This window comes from Peromyscus eremicus, chromosome 3 (assembly GCF_949786415.1).
Source record: "Peromyscus eremicus chromosome 3, PerEre_H2_v1, whole genome shotgun sequence".
In the NCBI taxonomy this organism is placed as follows: domain Eukaryota; kingdom Metazoa; phylum Chordata; class Mammalia; order Rodentia; family Cricetidae; genus Peromyscus; species Peromyscus eremicus.
Window position 1 is genome coordinate 66,210,247 of NC_081418.1, and position 20,146 is coordinate 66,230,392.

General features: G+C 44.8%; 1 protein-coding gene across 1 annotated transcript in view; it reads right to left on the reverse strand.

The window, feature by feature from the left end:
* Positions 1 to 20,146, reverse strand: part of Osbpl3 (oxysterol binding protein like 3) — a 95,466-nt gene that overhangs the window by 44,117 nt on the left and 31,203 nt on the right. The window contains 2 exon segments of the mRNA XM_059257833.1: positions 7,307 to 7,414; positions 10,665 to 10,795. Coding sequence (XP_059113816.1) covers positions 7,307 to 7,414; positions 10,665 to 10,795 — 239 coding nt within the window.

Sequence of the window (20,146 nt, forward strand, 5' to 3'; positions counted from 1 at the left end):
CAGCTTTCTCCATCCCTACAAAGATCTCCATGCACGGCAGCTGCTTTCTTTCTAAAATAATTTTTCTTTACTTTTTGAAATTTAACATATAATTACACCATTTCCCCTGTTTTCTCTCTCTAACCCTTCCATGTACTCCCCTGCTCTTTCAAATTCATGGCTTTCTTTTTCTTTAACTGTTATCTCACACACACACACACACACACTCCTACATATAGAAGTACTTTATAACGTTACTTGTATGTACATTTTCAGGGCCGACCATGTGATGTTGGATAACCAATGGGGGGGGGGGTTTCTTTCCTGGGAAAGACTTCTGCTCTCAGCACCTCTGAGTAGCCTAAGTTCTTTGTCTAGGGTTGAGACTTCCATGAGATTTCCCTCTGCCTTTTATGTTATCATATCTTTAGGTGTCCTATTTGTTCAGGTCTTATTTAGGCAGCCATGTCGGTGAACCTTCACCCATCAGTTGTAGGCGGTTGCTTTCTTAAGGGAAATAAATGCCTCTCTCCTCTGAAGACCCAGGCACAAGGCTGCAGAGCTGATGATATCGCAGTGCCCAGCAGGACTCCTTAAATGTGCATGCAGGCAACAGAATCTTCCCCTAAATGTGCATGCAGGCAACAGAATCTTCCGCGTCTCCTGTGGGCCCGACGTTCAGAGAGGCTAATGATTTATTTACTTGTGCTTCTCATTAATTCATCACCACACCTACCTGCTCTAGCTTCCTCCTCCCAGACCCAGTCAAAAGGATTTCCTGACTTATCAACACTGAAAGCAATACATGTTGAAAATCATTAGCTAAAATGTTTAGGTGCAGCTGTGTTTTGGATTTCACTTTTAAAAGGGATTTCTAAAAATATAATGAGGTATCTCAGGGGTGGGCCAAAGTGTCAACATAAAGTTCCTTACATTTCCTATGTACTTACGCATGAAGTCTGAGGGTAAGGTAGGGTATTTTTAGGGAACTGATTTTAGATTGACACCTGTCACATGAGGTCAGGCATGGAATTTTCCATGTGTGGTATTATGTTGTTCAAAACGTTTGGGCTTTGAAACATTTCAGATTTGGGATTCTAGCAACTACCTGTTCTTGGTGTCCCATAACTTCAGCTACTGCTTATGACCTCATACTGAAAACACCAGGACACTATAGCACAGCTTTTGAAAGAACACACGGTCTTATTTAAAATAGGAACACGCCGGGCGGTGGTGGCACACGCCTTTAATCCCAGCACTCGGGAGGCAGAGCCAGGTGGATCTCTGTGAGTTCGAGGCCAGCCTGGGCTACCAAGTGAGTTCCAGGAAAAGGCGCAAAGCTACACAGAGAAACCCTGTCTCGAAAAACCAAAAAAAAAAAAAAAAAAAAAAAAAAAAAAAAAAGTACTGATGTAAAATAGGAACACAGTTCAGCACAGTAACTTCCCTCACTGTAGCTCAGGAGTGGATGTCTACCTGTTGTGCATATTACAATAAATTAAACATAAAAAAAGGAGGGATGGATAACACCCCAAATCCCATCACACTAAAACAATTGCTACAAGCCTTTGGACATTTTCTTGCCAATCTTTTTATTCACATATTTTTGTTTTGTAATAACTATAATCATACAATTTACAAACATAATTAAATTTTCTCAACCAACAATGCATTAAAATAACTTTTCCTAACAGTAATGTGTTCTTAGGATAAAAGCAGTATGTGTTTGAAAAATAAAAAACACAAAAATGCAAATAGAGTGGTTACCCCTTAAAAGATCCATCACTCATATCGATATATATATATTTCTATTAAAATACTGGTATAGCTGGGCATGGTGGCTCATTATCGTAACCACAGAACTCAGAAGGCAGAGTCAGGAAGACTGCCTTGAGTTCCAGGTTTGTCTGGTTTACACAGTACATTTCAGGCAACCAGAGATACATAGTAAAACCCTGTTTAAAACACACACACACACACACACACACACACACACACACACACACACGCACGCACGCACACAAACACATCTAGAAAAAAAGTTGTATAGTTCTTGTTTTTAAGCAGGGATCAAACTGTCCATGTGTGTGCCTTGTCCATTACATTACTTGACACTGTGAATAGGTTCCCAGGCCAGGAAGAAGTCTCCGAGAGAAGGAACTCCAGCCGACAGGTATTTTATTACACTGGTGTGTTACAGAGGGGCAGTTCAGTTCTGTACTGGAAGGAAGGGTAGCTGCGGACTGCAATCCAGGGAGCATCATTGTATGTCTTTACACAAATCTCATTATTTCTTCAGAATCATTTCCAGAAGTAGAACTACCAAAAATGTTTAAGACTATAAACATGGGATTACTAGTTACTTCGACATTTAAGAAAATGTTGTGCTGATCTGATTTTCATTTTCCTTAGACTGATCGTTCTTTATAAAAAGAGAGCTGTAGAATGTTGCTGTGGGACAGGCCAGGATACGTGGTGCAGGGGCTTCCTTCTGAACACCTGTTTGCCTGTGACCTTAATAGTACAGCCACGTGCCAATGATATGTCTAACCAAGTGTCACAAAAGATTATAACAGAGCTAGAAAATTCCTGTCCCCTGGTGATGTCACCACAGCAAAGGGTGATGTGACTCTATCTGTGGAGATGCTGGAGTGAATGAGCCTGCTGAGGCTAGCAGTTTAACAGCACAGGAGATGGGGGTATGCCCAGTGCACAATGCTGACCGTAATAATACACAACTACTGGGCTGTGTCGTTGTTACACTTTCTAGCCAGTATTTTAGACTGCACTCTACTCACAGAAGGAAAACTAGTCAACAGCGAGCCAGCCACAGCCAGTCCACCAGGAGGTGTCCAGGGGAACACACTCCAATCACAAGAGAGGAGACTCTATTGCTCAGAAGCACTGAAGTGGGACAAAAAGCAGACAAAGATGACACTCAGGTTCTCTGTTGGTTTATAGCAAGAAAATGCAAAGCTGTGAGCATTTTTATAGGGGGTTCTAGCATAGGGACTTGGTATACAGTCAGCTCTACCATCTAGGCTGTGTCCATACGCTCTACAATACTCACTCACCAGTAAGATAACCTGATGATATCCCTGAATATATCTAAGTAGTTAAACCCCTCAAGACAGACTTGGAAAATGAAAGTTTTTTTTTTTTTTTTTTTTTTTTTAATCGCTCAGAAACAAACCCCAGAAATATGTATGCTATGCCTGGTCAGTGTGAATTATCTGTGTCTACTGTTTGTTGATGTCTTAAGTTACTCGGTATTATTTGACCTTTGTCCACAGATTAAAAATATTATCACTGATTCAGCATTATATAAGGCTGTCATTTTCACTGAAGATATTTTTCTTTTTTTTTTATGTGCCTTCTTATTTTTGAAACATTTTCTCTATCAAAAAAAAGTCAAGTTTAGGTAACATTTCTATTGAAAATTTTTATTACTCCCCAGTTTAGGAGATCCTTAGTCTAGCAGTTTGATAAATAGTCAAATCGATTTTTGTCTCAACTTTATATTTAACTTGGATCTTAGCACACAACGGAAGAAAACTTAAGCTTCTTTTCAAATTGCTTTGAGCTGTACTGACCTAATTTATTGAATAATCTGCCTTTTTCCACTGGATTTAGATGCCTTTCTTATCCATGTATTTCCTTCTTTTAGGAGAAACAGAAAGCCACGTCCACGCCCCAGACAGTCATTCCCCACCGCACCACCACTCACTGGAAGAGGAGGACCCTCCAGGAGCACTCTGTCTTCAGGATCAGCCAGTTTTCCTCATGACACAGAGGTGGGAAACAGAGGTGAGAACACACACTCTGGCCTCATAAGTAGTGAATTTAAATCCTCATTTGATTTTATAAGCTGTGTTTCTGGTGGAAGTTATTAAACCACTCTGGACTTTGCTTTCCCTGTTTCTAAACTGAAACTACCATCCCCTACTCCACAGAGTCAAGGTAAAGGAAGACTTTGTACAATAATGTCCAGTGTTTGATCCCAACATAAAAAAAACAAAAACAAAGTGAAGCCGGGCGGTGGTGGCGCACGCCTTTAATCCCAGCACTCGGGAGGCAGAGCCAGGCAGATCTCTGTGAGTTTGAGGCCAGCCTGGGCTACCAAGTGAGTCCCAGGAAAGGCGCAAAGCTACACAGAGAAACCCTGCCTCGAAAAACCAAAAAAAAAAAAAAAAAAACCAAAGTGAGGAAACCCATATATATAAGTAAAATAAAGGGATTTTTTTTTTTTAAGTCATAGATGTTTTAAAGGTGCCTGAAAGGGGATTTATTAATTTGTTTGGACTGGGATCTCAATATTATCTAGACAGGCCTGGAACTCACTATCTAACCTTGGGCTGGCTTCAAGCTGTCCTTTTGTCTGGGTCTTCTGAGTGTTGTGATTACACATGTCCCCACCATGCTCATTCTTAAATGCCACTTAGGTATTAGACATTACTCCCTCAGATCTCACTTGACCTTTGATTTCTAATCTAAAATACGATAATCTATAATAATAATAATACAATCATTAATACTGGCCTGGTGATATTAAAATGCCACATTTAGGAATCCATAGTAGGAGTGTCTTGAGTAAGTTGAGGGGGCCATTTCTAAGAAGAAGGGATCTTGGGGTTCAGTATCTGGGCCCAACACCAGCAGTAGCTCCTTTGTACAGCCAAAAGGTGGCAACAGAAAGGGGATAAACAGCGGAAGGCCAGACAAGCAGAAGCCCTTGTTGGGGACTGAACCTACTGTTGGGGAGTGTCATTCTGCTGTAAGGTGTCTGAGGCTCCTGGGAGTCACCTACAAAAGGTAACTCAGGGTGCGTGAGGTAGCTCAGTCTACAAAGGCACCTGTCAACGTGACCTAGATTCAACCCCTAGACCCCACATGGTAGAAGGAGAGAACGGACTCCTGCAAGTTGCTCTATGACCCACACATGCCCTGTGGTGCATGTATGTATGTGCACATGCACACACATATATACTATATACATGCACACACTAAATAAATGTTTTTAAAATTTTTAAGTAACTAAACATTTAGTTAACACATACACAGACAGACAGACAGACAGACACACGATTTAGGGGCTGGTTTTTTTTTTTTTTTTTTCCCCGTTGTTGTTTTTCAGCCTATGTGGCCATTCTTATTTATTTCTGCTCTTATTTCCTGAAGGCAACAATGGCTTTTTCTTTGCTGGGAAAGTTAGCCTTGAGTCACTCAGTGGGAAAAAAAGGCTAAACCATGGGAAACAGAAGCTGTCTGAAAGAGGAAATAAATGAGACAAGCACATAACCAACCCAAGAATGCTGTGGAAGGCCAAGTTCAAGGCTGTGGTGGCACCTTCCTGAACAGTTCAGCGCGTTTCAGCTTTCTGGTTATTCCTTTTTGAGACTGGTCCCAAAATGTGCATTTTTGTAGACCTGGGCTTTGGGTTTTATCTCAAAACACAAATAGCTTGAGTGATGCACCCTGGACACTGGACATGGGCTCACAAATGCTTGGTGAAGGTTATCTATTTAATCATAAAACATGTAAGTGTGATTTACATGATGATAATATGATTATAAACGGTAAGACGTGCCTCGAAATCAGTGTGTGATTGGAGATGCCACAATGCCTGCAGCAAATGATGCTCCGTGACAGACAGGCACGGGAAAGTCTGGGTCTGTGTCAGCTCACGTGCACACTTGAAAGGGCCTGGCTGGTGAACAGGCTTGGGCCTGAAGTGCCAGGCCCTCAGGGGAGGGTGCAGGGCTGGTCTCTTGGAGGTCTCCTGCAGAGGAGTTTCATCCTCAGCTACCACCATGAGGGTGTGGCTCTGGCCTGTCAGCATGTGTGTGTTGCATACAGGACAGGTGGCCCGGTGTCTTGGCCTCCACTTCCCTCATCCTCAGCTCACATACAGAATCGGGACAGAGTGAGTCCTCTTAAGAAGACGAAGAATTTACAAATGTGTATGCAAGCCCTTTGTGATCTCCCTATGTGTGTGAGTGTAGGGGTGCACAGTGCGTGAGAGACGTGGGGGGAGAAGACAACTGTGGGTGTCATTCCTCAGGCTCCGTCCACCTTTTTCTTCTTCTTTTGTAACTATATGAGGAGGTCAGAGGACCACTTTGAGGAACTAGTTCTCTCCTTCTGGGGCCCAGGGATCCAACTCAGGTTTCTGGGATTTGAGGAAAGAGTCTCTGCCCACTGAGCCATGTCACTGGCCCAGTGCCCACCTTTGCTGGAGAGAGGTGACAGCGTTTTGCTGGCCTGAAACTCACCATGTTGGCTAGGCTGGCTGGCCAGAGAGCCTGTCACCCAACTGCCTCTACATCCTAGGATCCCAAGAATACGCCATCACACCTGTATTTTTTATGTGGGTTTTTGGGGGTCCTTGGCATTTTATTGACTGCATTACCTCCCCAGCCTGCTTCCCTATTTTCATTTTAAATCTAACCAGTTTGTTAATGGAAAATTTTGCACATCTGAGGTAGACATCTGAATACCAGAGACACTTATAATCAGCTGTCCCCTTTCCTACCCATTCTTATTTTTCAAGGCTCACAACGTATTTTTCTGAAATTGCTCATTTTAAACACATTCAAAGGACCATTTGAGGCAAAAATCCCAAGCCTTGAGAAAAGACCTCATTTTGTTTGTGTGTGTGCATGCGCACGTGCATGTGTGTGCGTGTGTGCGTGTGTGTGGTGTCTCTGTGTGTGTGTGTATGTCGGGGGTCTGTGGGTTGAACTAGGGCCCAAGAGGCAAATGACCACTCTGTTGCATCTCAGTAAAAGGCCTTCCAAACGTGTTTACTGACAATAGATTTTGATGGTAGTGCAGTACTTCTGCCCCTAGGAGTACAGAGCTGTGTTATGAAAGAGGAAAAAACAAAACAGGAAGAAGGGCAAGGGGACAGTTACGGTAAAGACTAGCATGGCTTTCGCAGAGCACAAGAAGCCTGCAAGGAACTGGACACTCTGGGTCACAGACACGGAGGTTTCTTCAGAAACGACAATGAAAAGCCCTTGTCTTTCTCTAGCTCCCACTCAGGTAACACACGGTGAAAGGAATCACACTTAGCGGGAATGAGGTATAGAGACACAGAAGGACTCGCTGAAGAGACGGCCGGCCGACCAGTGTGCTGAGTGGCATTCTGCCAGCACAACTTCGAATCCCACGTGCTCAGCCAGAGCTGGGCTGTGGCATCGCCAGGGGAGGCCAGGGGCGTGGCCGCCACTCAAGGGGGTGGAGCAGAGAGCGATGCCACTGGACAGAGGGATCTGGAGATTGGGTGGCAGTTGCAGAGAACAGTCATCAGATGAGACCTACCCACCTCTGCCAGGTTGTCCCCCGACTTGGGAACAGCGGGAGAGTCGAGGAGCAGAGTTTCCGCATGGATTCTGCGTAAGCGTTCTTTAAGATCTGTGTTTTGTGCTAGGGCCTGGAATATGTTAAAAATAGCAGGGCTTTATTAGTAAATGGACAGCTCAGGAAAACGCAGCAGCTCGCTGGGCACAAGCAAGTCTGGAAGCAAAGATCCCCCTGGACAGGACCCCCCAGGGGTGTGTCTGGGCTTCCCCCATTGCTCTCCAGCAGAAGGCTGGGAGGTAACCAATGGGTCCGGGACACTCCTTGTGAATCTCATCTCCCAGGTGGGAAGAGGGTTAATAAGGCTGCAGAAGGAAGCCACGGACAACATCAGCTTTTAAAACTGGTGATTCACAGTATCTTTTCTTCCTGCCATGCTGATCTGTGGAGCGGCCCCCGATCCCACCAAACCTAGTGATTCTTAGCCCCTCCTGTCCTTGACAAGATGCCCGTGGACATGACCCAGTGTGAGTTCATTATCACGCTGCTGCACTGGACCGAAGAAGAAATCTGGTGACTTACTCATTTTGGAGAATAAGACAGTTTACTTTTTAAACAATAAACAAGCAACCTTACTTACACATCTTAAACGCTTACAGACCATGGTGCTGGGTGTGAGCCATGAACATAAAACAAACTACCCAAGACTTCTAGTTCCTCCTGGGACTATTCCACCTCTTATCTCAACATCTCTGCCAGGACGTGGCTCACGGGAAAAGGGAGAAGTGTACTTCCTTCCCTTGGCACTCCTGTGCATTAGGACTATAGGTCTATCTTTAGGAGGGGCAGACTCTTCGCGACTGCCTTGTCTACTGCCTGGATCCCCACAAGGACTTCCTTTATTTCCTTTCTTTTTTTTTTTTTTTTTTTTAAAGATTTATTTATTTATTATGTATACAGCATGTATGACTGCAGGCCAGAAGAGGGCACCAGATCTCATTACAGATGGTTGTGAGCCACCATGTGGTTGCTGGGAATTGAACTCAGGACCTCTGGAAGAGCAGTCAGTGCTCTTAACCTCTGAGCCATCTCTCCAGCCCCCTATTTCCTTTCTTATCATCACTGTGGAATGTATGAAACATGGTCTCCCTCTGTAGCCCAGGCTGGCCTCTCCTCCCAGGAGCTGGGATTGCAAGGTCACCATGGCTGGCTCAAGTTTTACTTTTCAATGGCCGTAGAGGACATAGGTCATTCTAAGAACCCTTGAAACATTTGAGAAACTCTGAACAAGAACTAGGGTCATGTAACCACATATAACAATCCCTTTGGGGCAACACATCACTGTTACAGTGGCTAGAATCTTAGCAAAGCCTAGAAGTTGTGGTAATATATATTATATTAAATATATATATATATCAAATTCAGGACCTGTACATTCATATATCCATTGTAATAGTTCTGTGATTATTCTAAGAAGAGATAGTCTTAAAGAAACAAGTCTTGGGCTAAATCAGAAATCTAAGCCAAAAGGGAAAGAAAGTATCCTGTGTTTTATCTTACTTCTTTCTTAACTGTTAATGTGGGTGCGAGTGCATGACTTAGAAAAGGTGATGCAAATCTGGCCTGAAAACCGTAGTCCAGGAAGTGTAGCCAAGTGGATTAGCAAGAAGGCTGGACCTCTGTGAGAAGGGGAAGGGAGAGGAGGTCCACGAGAAGGAACTTCAGAGACCCCATCATCAGAGGGACTTTCTAAAAGCATTAAGAGCCACACAGACAGGAACAATGAGAGTGCGTACCAGCAAGAAATAAACCTCAAAGAAAAAGTGGAAGAACAGCTGTGCCAGCTGTTCACCAAGTTCCAAAAGATGTCTCTTTCTCTCCAACCTCAAGAAAGGGATTCGGAAAGCCAGGCATGGTGGGTGTACACCTTTAATCCCAGCACTCAGATGGCAGAGGCAGGTGGATCTCTATGAGTTCAAGGCTAGCCTGAACTACTGAGCGAGTTCCATGACAGCCAGAGCTGTTACACAGAGAAACCCTGTCTTGAAAAAAAACCCAAAATAAATAAACAAACAAATAAAATTTAAAGATGGAGACTCTACATATAAAGTGAGCCAATATTATTTTTAAATTTTTCTTTCAAAAATAGCATAATTGGGCACATGACTATAATTTAAACATGTGGGAGGTGAAGCCAGGACCACATGACTCCATGAGGCCTACTGGGCTGAGATCCTGTCCTAAAAAAAACCAAAACAAAACAAACAAAAGATAGCATAGTTGGAATTGCCACTGAATAAAAGTATCCGAACTATCTTCAGCAAGTACTGTCCATCATTAACATTATGTTGTAACACTCATTAATTAACAGTACATTGGTAGCATTATTTTTCTCAGTAGCACTACAAATTGAAACCATGAATGGACTTTTTTTTTTCCCTCAGTGCTTATGTTGGTTTCTGGTCACATGATCCTAATAGTCATCCCACCTGACCCAAAATACAAGTCAGTGGTGCTTCAGACAGTAATGCTACACGTGCATGCATTCTTTCTCTTCTTAAAGCAGGAATTCCAAAGCACAAGCGAGGAGAAAAGAGCAAATTTGTATGCTGTTTCAAAGGTTCTCTGGCTTTTTGACAGCGGTCAAGGTTAAAGTGTTAGATATCTTCAGCTGCTTGGGTAACATCAGGACACAGCATATCAATGGAGCCCAGCCATTCTGAGCAACAAACAGAAGCTGAAAAAACAATCATGAATGACAATGGCCAGCTGGAACTCACCTGAGGCCATGGCAGTGGTCTGCCTGACAATCCCTTCATGACTCATCTCTGTGCCCATGAGAGGAAAACCTGAAGGTCTCATACTATTTATTCAAATAAAATATCACTCACATATTTGGAAGAGCATTAAGTAGGATCAGCACTTTGCAGTGGAGACAGAAAACGTGTAAATTGGAAATTTCTTGCTGCCATGTGTTATTTGTTAAGATGATCTAAACTTATGATGTCTCAGAGCCACAAAATCTCCCAAATGTCAAACTCTGTAAGCGTTAACCAACAAATGTCTGCAAGACTCCCAGAAAAACATACAGTAAAAGTTTGATCGAAACAGAAAAATTTAGAGAAATTGGAAGAAATCAAACTCAGAGAACTGAACATTCAAGAAAGTCCTGGCTACTATGGTTTGGGATTCTTTTGAATGCCTAAGTCTGAAGAAAGGCTTGAATATCATTTGGATAATTTGTTTGGTTTTCCTCCCCGAGATTCAACTCAACCCTGAAAATCATCCATTTTCAATGCAGTCATGGAAATGGAAAGTATTAGTAATTCACAAGCCCAGGCACATTTGCAGACTTTGATGGAATAAAGACACACATCACTTACAGACGACAGAGCATGCTTCAGCCCGACGACCTGAGCAGAAGGCGGGGAGGAGGCGTCCAGCTCCATCAACTGCTTCAACTTGTCTCTCTCCGTCGATATGCTATTAAAAGCCGACCTTAAAGCGAAGTAGACTATAAAGATAGAATCATTACAAGAAGGAACAAGGAAGAGGCATAATTAAAAACAAAATGCAGAAAAGTGTATTTCTCACACAAGACTTTAGCGAAGTATTCTGAGTTCAGTAAATATACATTCTACATCGATTTTTAAAAGCACATTGAATGTGTGGGAGCAAACTCTAACAGAAACTGCAGGGTCCAGTGACAACATGCAGCAACATAGGTTCTTCAGTTTAACCTTCCCTAATCCTGTGTGGGATGCTGAGAGCGGGAGAGGCCTCTGTAGGTAGCAAGGGGCACCCGGGGAGACTGTGTGGCTCAATTTTGCTGTGGACTTAAAACTACTTGGAAAAATATAATCTATTAACATTTACATACACTTGTCAATGCTAGGGCCTGTGCCTGCTAAGGCACTCCACGATTTTATGACTTAGAGGTTTAATACCACCAGTATTTATGTCCTTAAAGGCTAGAGATGGTTATATTGGTGGATATAAGGGAAATATGCTACCACTACATCAGAAAAATGAGACCATAACTCAACCAGGTGGTCAAAATCAACCACCAGTGAGCGTCCAGCAAACGCTGGGTACCTCTACTACAGTGCCTTGGAAAAGTCACACTATGCTGAAGGCCAGTCAGGGACAGGCAATCTTGGATTTAATCACAAGGGAACCACAGACAACCAAACATCTGTTTTTAAAAATTGGCCTGAACTCTTCAAAGACAGTAAGGTGTCAACTCTATAAAAAAAACTGCCCCCAACTAAACTGTGCTGAAGAAACAAGACAATGAAACACCGTGCATGCTCAGGGGCCACATCCTGCACCCAATGGGAGAACAACATTGAAAGACATTTTTTTAGAAGCTGACATCACGAATGGGAGACCAAAGTGTCATTTCCCAGTGACAGGCCCTGTGTTAGAAAACTGCACTGTGCCCAGTATATAAAGCCTCAAAGAATGGCATAATGACACAGGAATCCTTTTCTCCAAAATTTAAGCAAAATAAATTTCAGTGTGTGTGTAGAAAGAGCTGGGGAGAAAGAACTGTAGAAACTTAAAAAAAGAAAAAAGGACAGTCTGGGCGGAGGGTTTATGGGAGTCCTTTGTTCTACACTTGCAGCTTTTCTGTTAAGGTCAAAATGATTCAAAATGAGGCGTCGCCCCACTTGTTCCGAGTTTCTTCTGGCTGCACTAGAGTCCCCCACCTCCGATTTTGGCGTTCAGCCTCTCTGCTCACTTTGGGGAGCTTTCAGATTCAGTGAGAACCTAGAACCAGTAATCACTTAAATGCCCAAACTGGAGCTTTCAAAAAGAGCTGGGAGCTGTGGAGATGCCTCCGTGGGTAAAGCGCTTGCTGTGCAAGCCCAAGGACCTGAGTTCGAGTCCCCAGGACTCACAGAGAGCCCGGTGCAGCACTGGACTCTGCAATCCCAGTGTGCATCAGTGAGATGGGAGTGGGAACAGGAGTATCCCCAGAAGCTCAGCTGCAGGGGCATGCACAGCAGGGGACAGCAAGGAAACCCGCTCTCAAACAGTAGAAGTGAGGACTGACACCAGAGGTACACACACACACACACACACACAGAGAGAGAGAGAGAGAGAGAGAGAGAGAGAGAGGAGAAAAGGAGAAGAAGAAGAAGAAGAAGAAGAAGAAGAAGAAGAAGAAGAAGAAGAAGAAGAAGAAGAAGAAGAAGAAGAAGAAGAAGAAGACAGGAACAGGTATGACAAAATATCTTTTAGGTTCTGATCACACAGGATCTAAGTAACTTCCTAAGGATAACGGAACGGCTACCTAAAGTACTGATCACCGAGACCAACTAGATATTGTCTTTCCATTTTCTTCCATTACAGTTTGTCACAGGAGGGCAAGAAGGAAGGGACTGAGACAGGCTTCTCCAGTGACCCGGTATTTTATTAAATTTCACAGGCTTGCATTTCCAGAGGTATTGTTATCCAAGAATGGCCTATTCAATAACAGAAACCAAATACTCACTGCTGACTTGCTTCCCTCATTTATCAGCAAGAAGGAAGATTGTGCCATCCAGGACACTTAGTGATAGATCCAGAGAATCCTCATAATATCCTAATGCAAACAAGCAATTTGCGCTCTCTCTCTCTCTCTCTCTCTCTCTCTCTCTCTCTCTCTCTCTCTCTCTCTCTCTCTCTCTCTCACACACACACACACACACACACACACACACACACACACACACACACACGAACTTACAAGCTATGGTGCTGCTTCTATGGCCAGAAGGGAGGGGCCCATTATCACTCTATGACCTTGGGAAAGTATCTGATGTGCCTGAACCCTAATGGAGATACTGCTAGCATTTACTTTACAGCCTGTAATAAGGATTAAGTAAGACAATGCAGGCCAAGTCCTTAACCTAATGCACAAATGCAATACATAATGGATGTTACCGAAAGGATGATAGTCACCATGATGAAAGAGATGCGTGAGAGGCAAAGTGATGCCTGCATTCTCTTGACATCTGCGCAGTAGGAGCAGTGCGATACTTAGCTCTCATCAGGAGGATGACTATAAATAAATGCACATACGGTAGAGAATAGATGAATGAGGACTGGGCAGAGCTTGCTGAGCCCAAGAGCAGCTGCTTTGGGAGAAGGCAACAGGCCGCACAGGGACCTCACTGCATTTTATGCCTGGTGAGACATCTCCCCTCCACTCCCCAGGACACCCACAGCTGTCCTAGTGGGTCCCTGGGGCTTCTTCCTTCCCATGGATACATTTATTGCTCCAAATACCACGAGCACGCACCTGGCTGGCTCTGCCTTTCAGATGCTCTGCTGCCAGGAGAGACTCCCCACCAGACTAGACGATTCCTGGTTATGCTTTTTAAAGGACAGAATGGGCACTACCTGTTTCTCTGTTTCAGAGTGCACAGCCAGGAAGGCCAACCACAGAGCTAGCTAACAGAGTGCTCGGCCAGCAAGAGCCAAGGGCTCTGCAGCTGCCAGCTCCCTTATCTTCAGGAGAAGGAATGTCTATCTAAGACCACAGTGGGCATAAACAGAGAGAAACCCATACAGTCATATTTCATTGTCAGATAAAAAAAACTCTTCCTCAATCACCTGAAAAGAGGATTAGAAAACCAGGTCCCCTAAATTCATATATGATAACTAAATGTGTGTGTGTGTGTGTGTGTGTGTGTGTGTGTGTGTTGAAACAGGGTCTCACTATGTCACCCAAGTTGACCTCAAATGTGTGTTCCTCCTGCCTCAGGCTCCCAAATGTTAGGATTACCAGAGTGTTCTACCACACTTGGTTGAATTTCTCAAATGGCCTTAGACCCACCCAGAGAATATTAAAGTTGTCACTCTTGGCCAACTCAGGATTCATCCCTCCCAGCAGTGGCTAGATGCTGCTCCCAGGAGATGGCAATTACACTGTTAGAGACTGCGCTGCCTCGTCTATGTCAACCTGACACAAGCTAGAGCTATTTAAAAGGAGGGAACCTCAATTAAGAAAATGCCTCCATACGATCTGGCTATGGGGCATTTTCTTAATTAGTGATTGATGGGGGAGGGCCCAGCCCATAGTGGGTAGGGCCACCCCTTGGCTGGCGGTCCTGGGTGCTATAAGAAAGCGGGCTGAGTAAGTCATGAGGAGCAAGTCAGTAAGCAGCACCCCTCCATGGCCTCTGCATCAGCTCCTGACTCCCAGTTCCTGCCCTGTTTGAGTTCCTGTCCTGACTTCCTTCAGTGATTAATAGTGCTGTGGAAGTGTAAGCCAAAGACATCCTTTCCCCCTCAACTCCCTTTTGGTCATGGTGTTTCACTGCAGCAATAGAGGCCGTGACTAAGACAGTGACAATGGCTCCCACAGGTTAGAGGCATTTCCTGTGTCAGGAGTGTCTTCTTATTTCTAATGTCATCCAAAATTTTTATTGGTGACTAAAAACCTTAAAAAGATATCTAAATGAGTGTATTGCACCTTTGGATACATTATCATAAACAAAAAAAAAGTCTGAGATGCACAGAGCTATAGAGAACCTCAAAAGTCATCCAAGCCACCCACCCCAGAGGATGGCCCACCCTCTCCAGGCAGCACTCCCTCTGCCGGATGATCTTTAGCCCATGCTACTCCAGCCCCGCCTGCCTCCTGCGGCAGTCACAGTGCTCGGAGACCTGCTGCAGCTATGCGATGCTTGCCTGGGTCTCTTCACACTGTCCACACGGCTGCTGGTCTTCACGGGGAAGTCAACCATCAGAAGGCAGTCACAGAACCTGCTTTAAAAATCTCACTGTCCTGCCCTCAGCCTCGCTGGACTGGGACAGTGGGACACGGGTTGGGCTCTCTTGGGGAGAGAGAGATTCAGGATCTTGCCTGGTTGGTCTCAAGCCCACAGTCCTCCTGCCTCATCCTCCCAAGCCCTGGGATTACAGGTAAGCACTGCCATCCATACCTGACCCCCAGAAGCTTTTGGCTGTCAGAACCCTTCAGCTCCAGCTGCAGAATGGACACTGTAGGTTTTACCCAGTTGACTCTTGGCCCTCCCTTGCCCCTTGCTTCAGGCTCCCATGACGGCATCAGGTTGGAGAAGCTCTGAGACTGGGAAGCCATACGTGGATCCTGAGCTGGAGCTCTCCTTCTGCCCGTGCTCCCTACGTAGCAGTTTCTTAACTTCAGGAGAGACCAGAGTTATCAACAGCACCAGTACTGTGTGGTACAGAGGGAAGAAACTGTGTAGTAAGGTAGTCAGTCCCTGATGCTTAGCTATGGTTTAGACTTCGCAGGAATCAGTTTCCAAACCTAAATGGACTGAATATGTGGGAAATGCTGGCATCTCGCCGTGCTTTAAGGAAACAGTGAGAAAGCACAGGAGAACACAAGACCCAATACAGTATGATTCCGTATCTCCTTCCTCCCTTCCTTTCACTTTTGTGTGTGTGTGTGTGTGTGTGTGTGTGTGTGTGTGTGTGTGTGTGTGTATAGAGTGTGAGAGAGAGACAGAGACAGTCAGAGAGCACGTGCATGCTCAAGGAAGTATCCTTTTATGCCTTGGACTTTTGGGGGGGTTGTGTGCAAGGGCAGGGTCTCTCAATGGACCTGGAGTCTGAGGTTTTGTTTTGTCCGCTGGGGACTTTCCCACCAGGTAGGCTGGCAGGCCCAGAGAGCCTCCTGTCTCTGCCCGCCTCTGTGCTGGGGTGACTTGAGACCACGCCCAGCGTTTGTATGGTGCTGGGATCTGAATGTGGTCAGCGCTCTTCACCACTGGGCCATCTCTCCAGCCCTTCTTTCCTTTTAACGGAAACCATGTGAATTAACCTTCAGAAGACTAACATTCCTATCTGGATGTTAGGTGATCTGGGATGATTTGGTGACCTTTAATCTGACTCTCTTAAGTTTCAACTCTTCCATGATGCTCATAGCTGTAAAATATTTTCTAATTGGTATTCCATCTGAACTGATTTAGATACATTAGTGAGTTTGGCTAAATGACCCTACTTTTTGCTGAGCATGTACATGAACCCAACTGCTCAACACACGTACAGTGAACTCTAACTGTGAACAATGCACGGACCGCCCTTCCCTCAGGTTATGAAAATCTTTGGTATCGCTGCAACAGATGTGGCTTTTCCTTCAAGGTTTCCATAGCTCAAAACAATTGAGAAAGTGACCGTTCAATTCCAATTTAACACTAGAAAACACTCCAGGCACAAAGGAATATAGAGGTGGACTTTGTTCTCATCTGAGTTTTCACATCTCTAACTGAGGATTTCTCTCATCAATAGGACACCAGGACGTCTGTTTCTCTTCCATGCCAGAAAGTAGATGACTCCTTCTGTGGTGGTTAGAATGAGAATGGCTCATATAGTTGAAAGCCTGGTCCCCAGTTAGTGGACTGTTAAGAAAGATTAGGAGGTGTGGCCTTGTTGGAGGGGGTGTGGCCTGTCCCTGGGGGTGGCAAGTACTGCTCTCTGCTGGGTGATAGTGGATAAGATGTCAAGCTCTCAGCTACTGCTCCAGTGCCACGCCTGCCTGTCTGCTGACATGCTCCCCACCAGATGGCCATGGGTCAATGGAGGATTTCACAAATAACACTGAAAATCAAAGCTTAACAAAACTCACAGGTTTCCTGAATGCAGCAGGCCTGTTTTGGAGATGTCCCTACCTACAGTTCCACATGTAAAACCAAAACCAGCCACACCCAGCAGCATTTTCCAGGTGTTTTTAATCACAAAATTTGTTTTGACTTTTACCCATCCTGTGAATTAAGAATCCCATAAAGGGGCTGGAGAGATGGCTCAGAGGTTAAGAGCACTGACTGCTCTTCCAGAGGTCCTGAGTTCAATTCCCAGCAACCACATGGTGGCTCACAACCATCTGTAATGAGATCTGGTGCCCTCTTCTGGCCTTCAGTCATATATGCTGTATATGTAATAAATAAATCTTTAAAAAAAAAGAATCCCATAAAATACATTTTGGGAAACGTAAAAGCTAATGTATGCAACAAAAACTGTGACTTTAAGAGTCAGTGTATTCCATCCCATTTGCCTATATGAGTGTTGACATACACAAAGCCGGAAATACGAGCCATGGCGAGTTCAATGCATGCCTAAAAATGAATGTACAGAGGAACTCTTACAGCTGGGCTGGTTCTCTGCTGCCTCTCCTGTGATCTACAAAAGCATAATTCAGACGTTTTGTGCCACGTTCAATGGTCCGCATGTTATATGACATGAATCCTCAACTTTAATCCAGCTGCATCAAAACCACAGTCAGGAGAGCCCTGCTGCAGCCACAGGACAACAGGCAGGGTCTGTAACAAAACAAGACCCTCGCAGGGAGAAAGGCACGGCTGAGTCTGAATACACAGATGTGCGAAAGGACACGGGGTTCTAGGGCTCAGGGCAAACCTGTGCACGGTCTTTGTTCCATGAGGCCCCTCTAGTGGTGCCGAAGAGCGAGAAGGAGCTTGAACAGATGCAAGCAGAAATGAACGCCACAGCAAGGGAGAAGAGCTGGCCGGGCTCCTGTAAACCCAGGGGACTGGCTGTGGCTGAACAGTGCACCTGGCCTGTTCCTAGAGCACTAACCTGGACCTCAGGGACATGAGTGATATAAACGGCAACTCTACAGCCTCCTGCGTTCACAAAGACCCAACAGCACAGCTGGTGTGTGTGGTGGGGGGCGGGGGAGTGGGGATTACAGACCTGCAAGGAGGGGGGACCAGTGCAGGGAGCCAGGATCGATGGACACACTCAGGATGGATGGCAACCTCTACCCTGCTGACAAGCTGTTTCAACAGTGTAGGTAAAACCCAGACGTCTCCCTGTGGGAGAAGGGCACGTCTCCTCAGCTTTCAATAGGCAGTTGATGTTATTAAAAGGTAACAGTGTTTTAAAGAGGCCTACGCCCACAAATCCTAGAACGTCCTCATGGCAAGGACCTTCTAAAGAATGTCCATGAGGCACTTGAAGAGCCGGGAAGGAAGGGCCAGGCAACACCTCAGCTCTCACAGACATGGGACAGCAGTCCTGCTGGCCACTGAGAGGAGCACATGGTGGCTAGCAGAGGAGGCTGAGGGAGGAGTCTGTCCCAAGCATGAGAGGAGGCTGAGGGAGGAGTCTGTTCCAAGCACGATATGGTTGCCTTATCACCAATCTCACAACCAAATGGATTTGAGATGTGTCAGGTGAGAGAAAGAAAAATTATATAATATTTCTTTACACACACACACACACACACACACACACACACACACACACACACACGGGGGAGTATTCTCTGCGGGAATCAATGATATGAAGCGAAAGAAGAAGTCTGCAGCAAGAAGAGGAAGGCAGCCCTAGTGGGAATGCCGCTTGAAGTGTCTTAATCCATTTCACTTGAACAGTAACAGTCAGTATATGGAGGCTGAAGAGAAACATTAGCAGAGGGAGCTAGCCGGCACTCAGAGCTGCAGTTTCTGCAAATAAAATAATGCTCTGCACATCCTAGATATTTAAATATACTTATATACGCCAGAAATATTTGTTATTTCTAAAAAATGACATCATACTTTTTTTTGTACATACTGTTTTGTAACTTTAATAACTTTGTAACTAGATATTGGAGACTTTTTTTTTTTTTTTTTTAAAACATTTGGCCTCCCATCTGTACGGATGAAGAGTGCACACTGGCCTGGACCAGGCTGTAATTCAGCCTCAGGCTTGCTGTCATGTGACCCTTGGATAGTTTTGCTACCCTCGGTTTCCATGCAGGCAGTGAAGACTTCATTCCCCACCCATGTTTCTGCTAGAACGAAATGAAATGGTGCATCTAAAGCACTCAGCAAACACCGGAGAGCACAGCCAGAGCTCAGTGCGAGGTGCTATTGTGTTACATTAAAAAGTTCAATGCCCTCTCATCGTCGGACACTTAGATTATTTCCAGCCAGGCACTCTACTCACCCAGTCATACACAGCCCCAATCATGGTTATTTATAATTTTTACTTTGAAACTGTTATGGACTCGAAGGAATTGACAAGCAGTATGGAAGTGCCCTGTGTCCTGCACCCAGTTCTTCCTCATGGTAACATTTTACTTGTTAACCACAGTACAACATAAACCCAGGACGGGGATGTTAGGGTAATGGAGTGTGCTCAGATTTCTTCAGACTTACATGCACTCAGCTGTACATATGTGTATGGCTCTGGGTCAGTGTGACCTTATCACATTGGCAAATTCCTAAAACCACTGCCTTGATCAAATGCAAAAGTGCCCATCACCACAAAGGTCCCTTTAAAATTACATCCATACTCCTCACTGCCCCACCCAGTCCCTAAACTCTGCACCTACTAATTTCTTCTTTCATTTTATACCATCTGCAAAGTGAAGCCACAGAGGCTGTAAACTTTAGAAATCAGCTGTTTTCATTCCGCTAATGCCCTTGAACAGATATCTATCTCGGTAGCTGTATCTATCCATGTCCAATTTATTGCTGAGTAGTATTACACTGCATGGATACCACTGTTTATTTAACTGTTCATCTGTAGAAGGACATTGAAATGTTTCTAGTGTTTGGCCAATACAAATAAATCTGCTCCTAATATTTTGGTTTTGTGATGCTAACATGGAGGCTCTACCACTGAGCCACAACCCAGGTCCGCCCTAAACATCTGTGCCTAGTTGTCCTCCATAACTGTTTTCACTCCTCTGGGCTAAACGCTCAGGAGCACTGGTATTGGGTTTTACGGAAGGTACACGTTTAGTTTTTTTTCCAACACTGCCAGGCCACTCTCCAGAATCCATCTTCCGCGGTCACCAGTCACGGATGAGAGATCCGGTTCCAGAGAGTCATGACTCCATTAAGAGACCTCCCTTTGGACAGTGCGCAGTGAGGCCTCC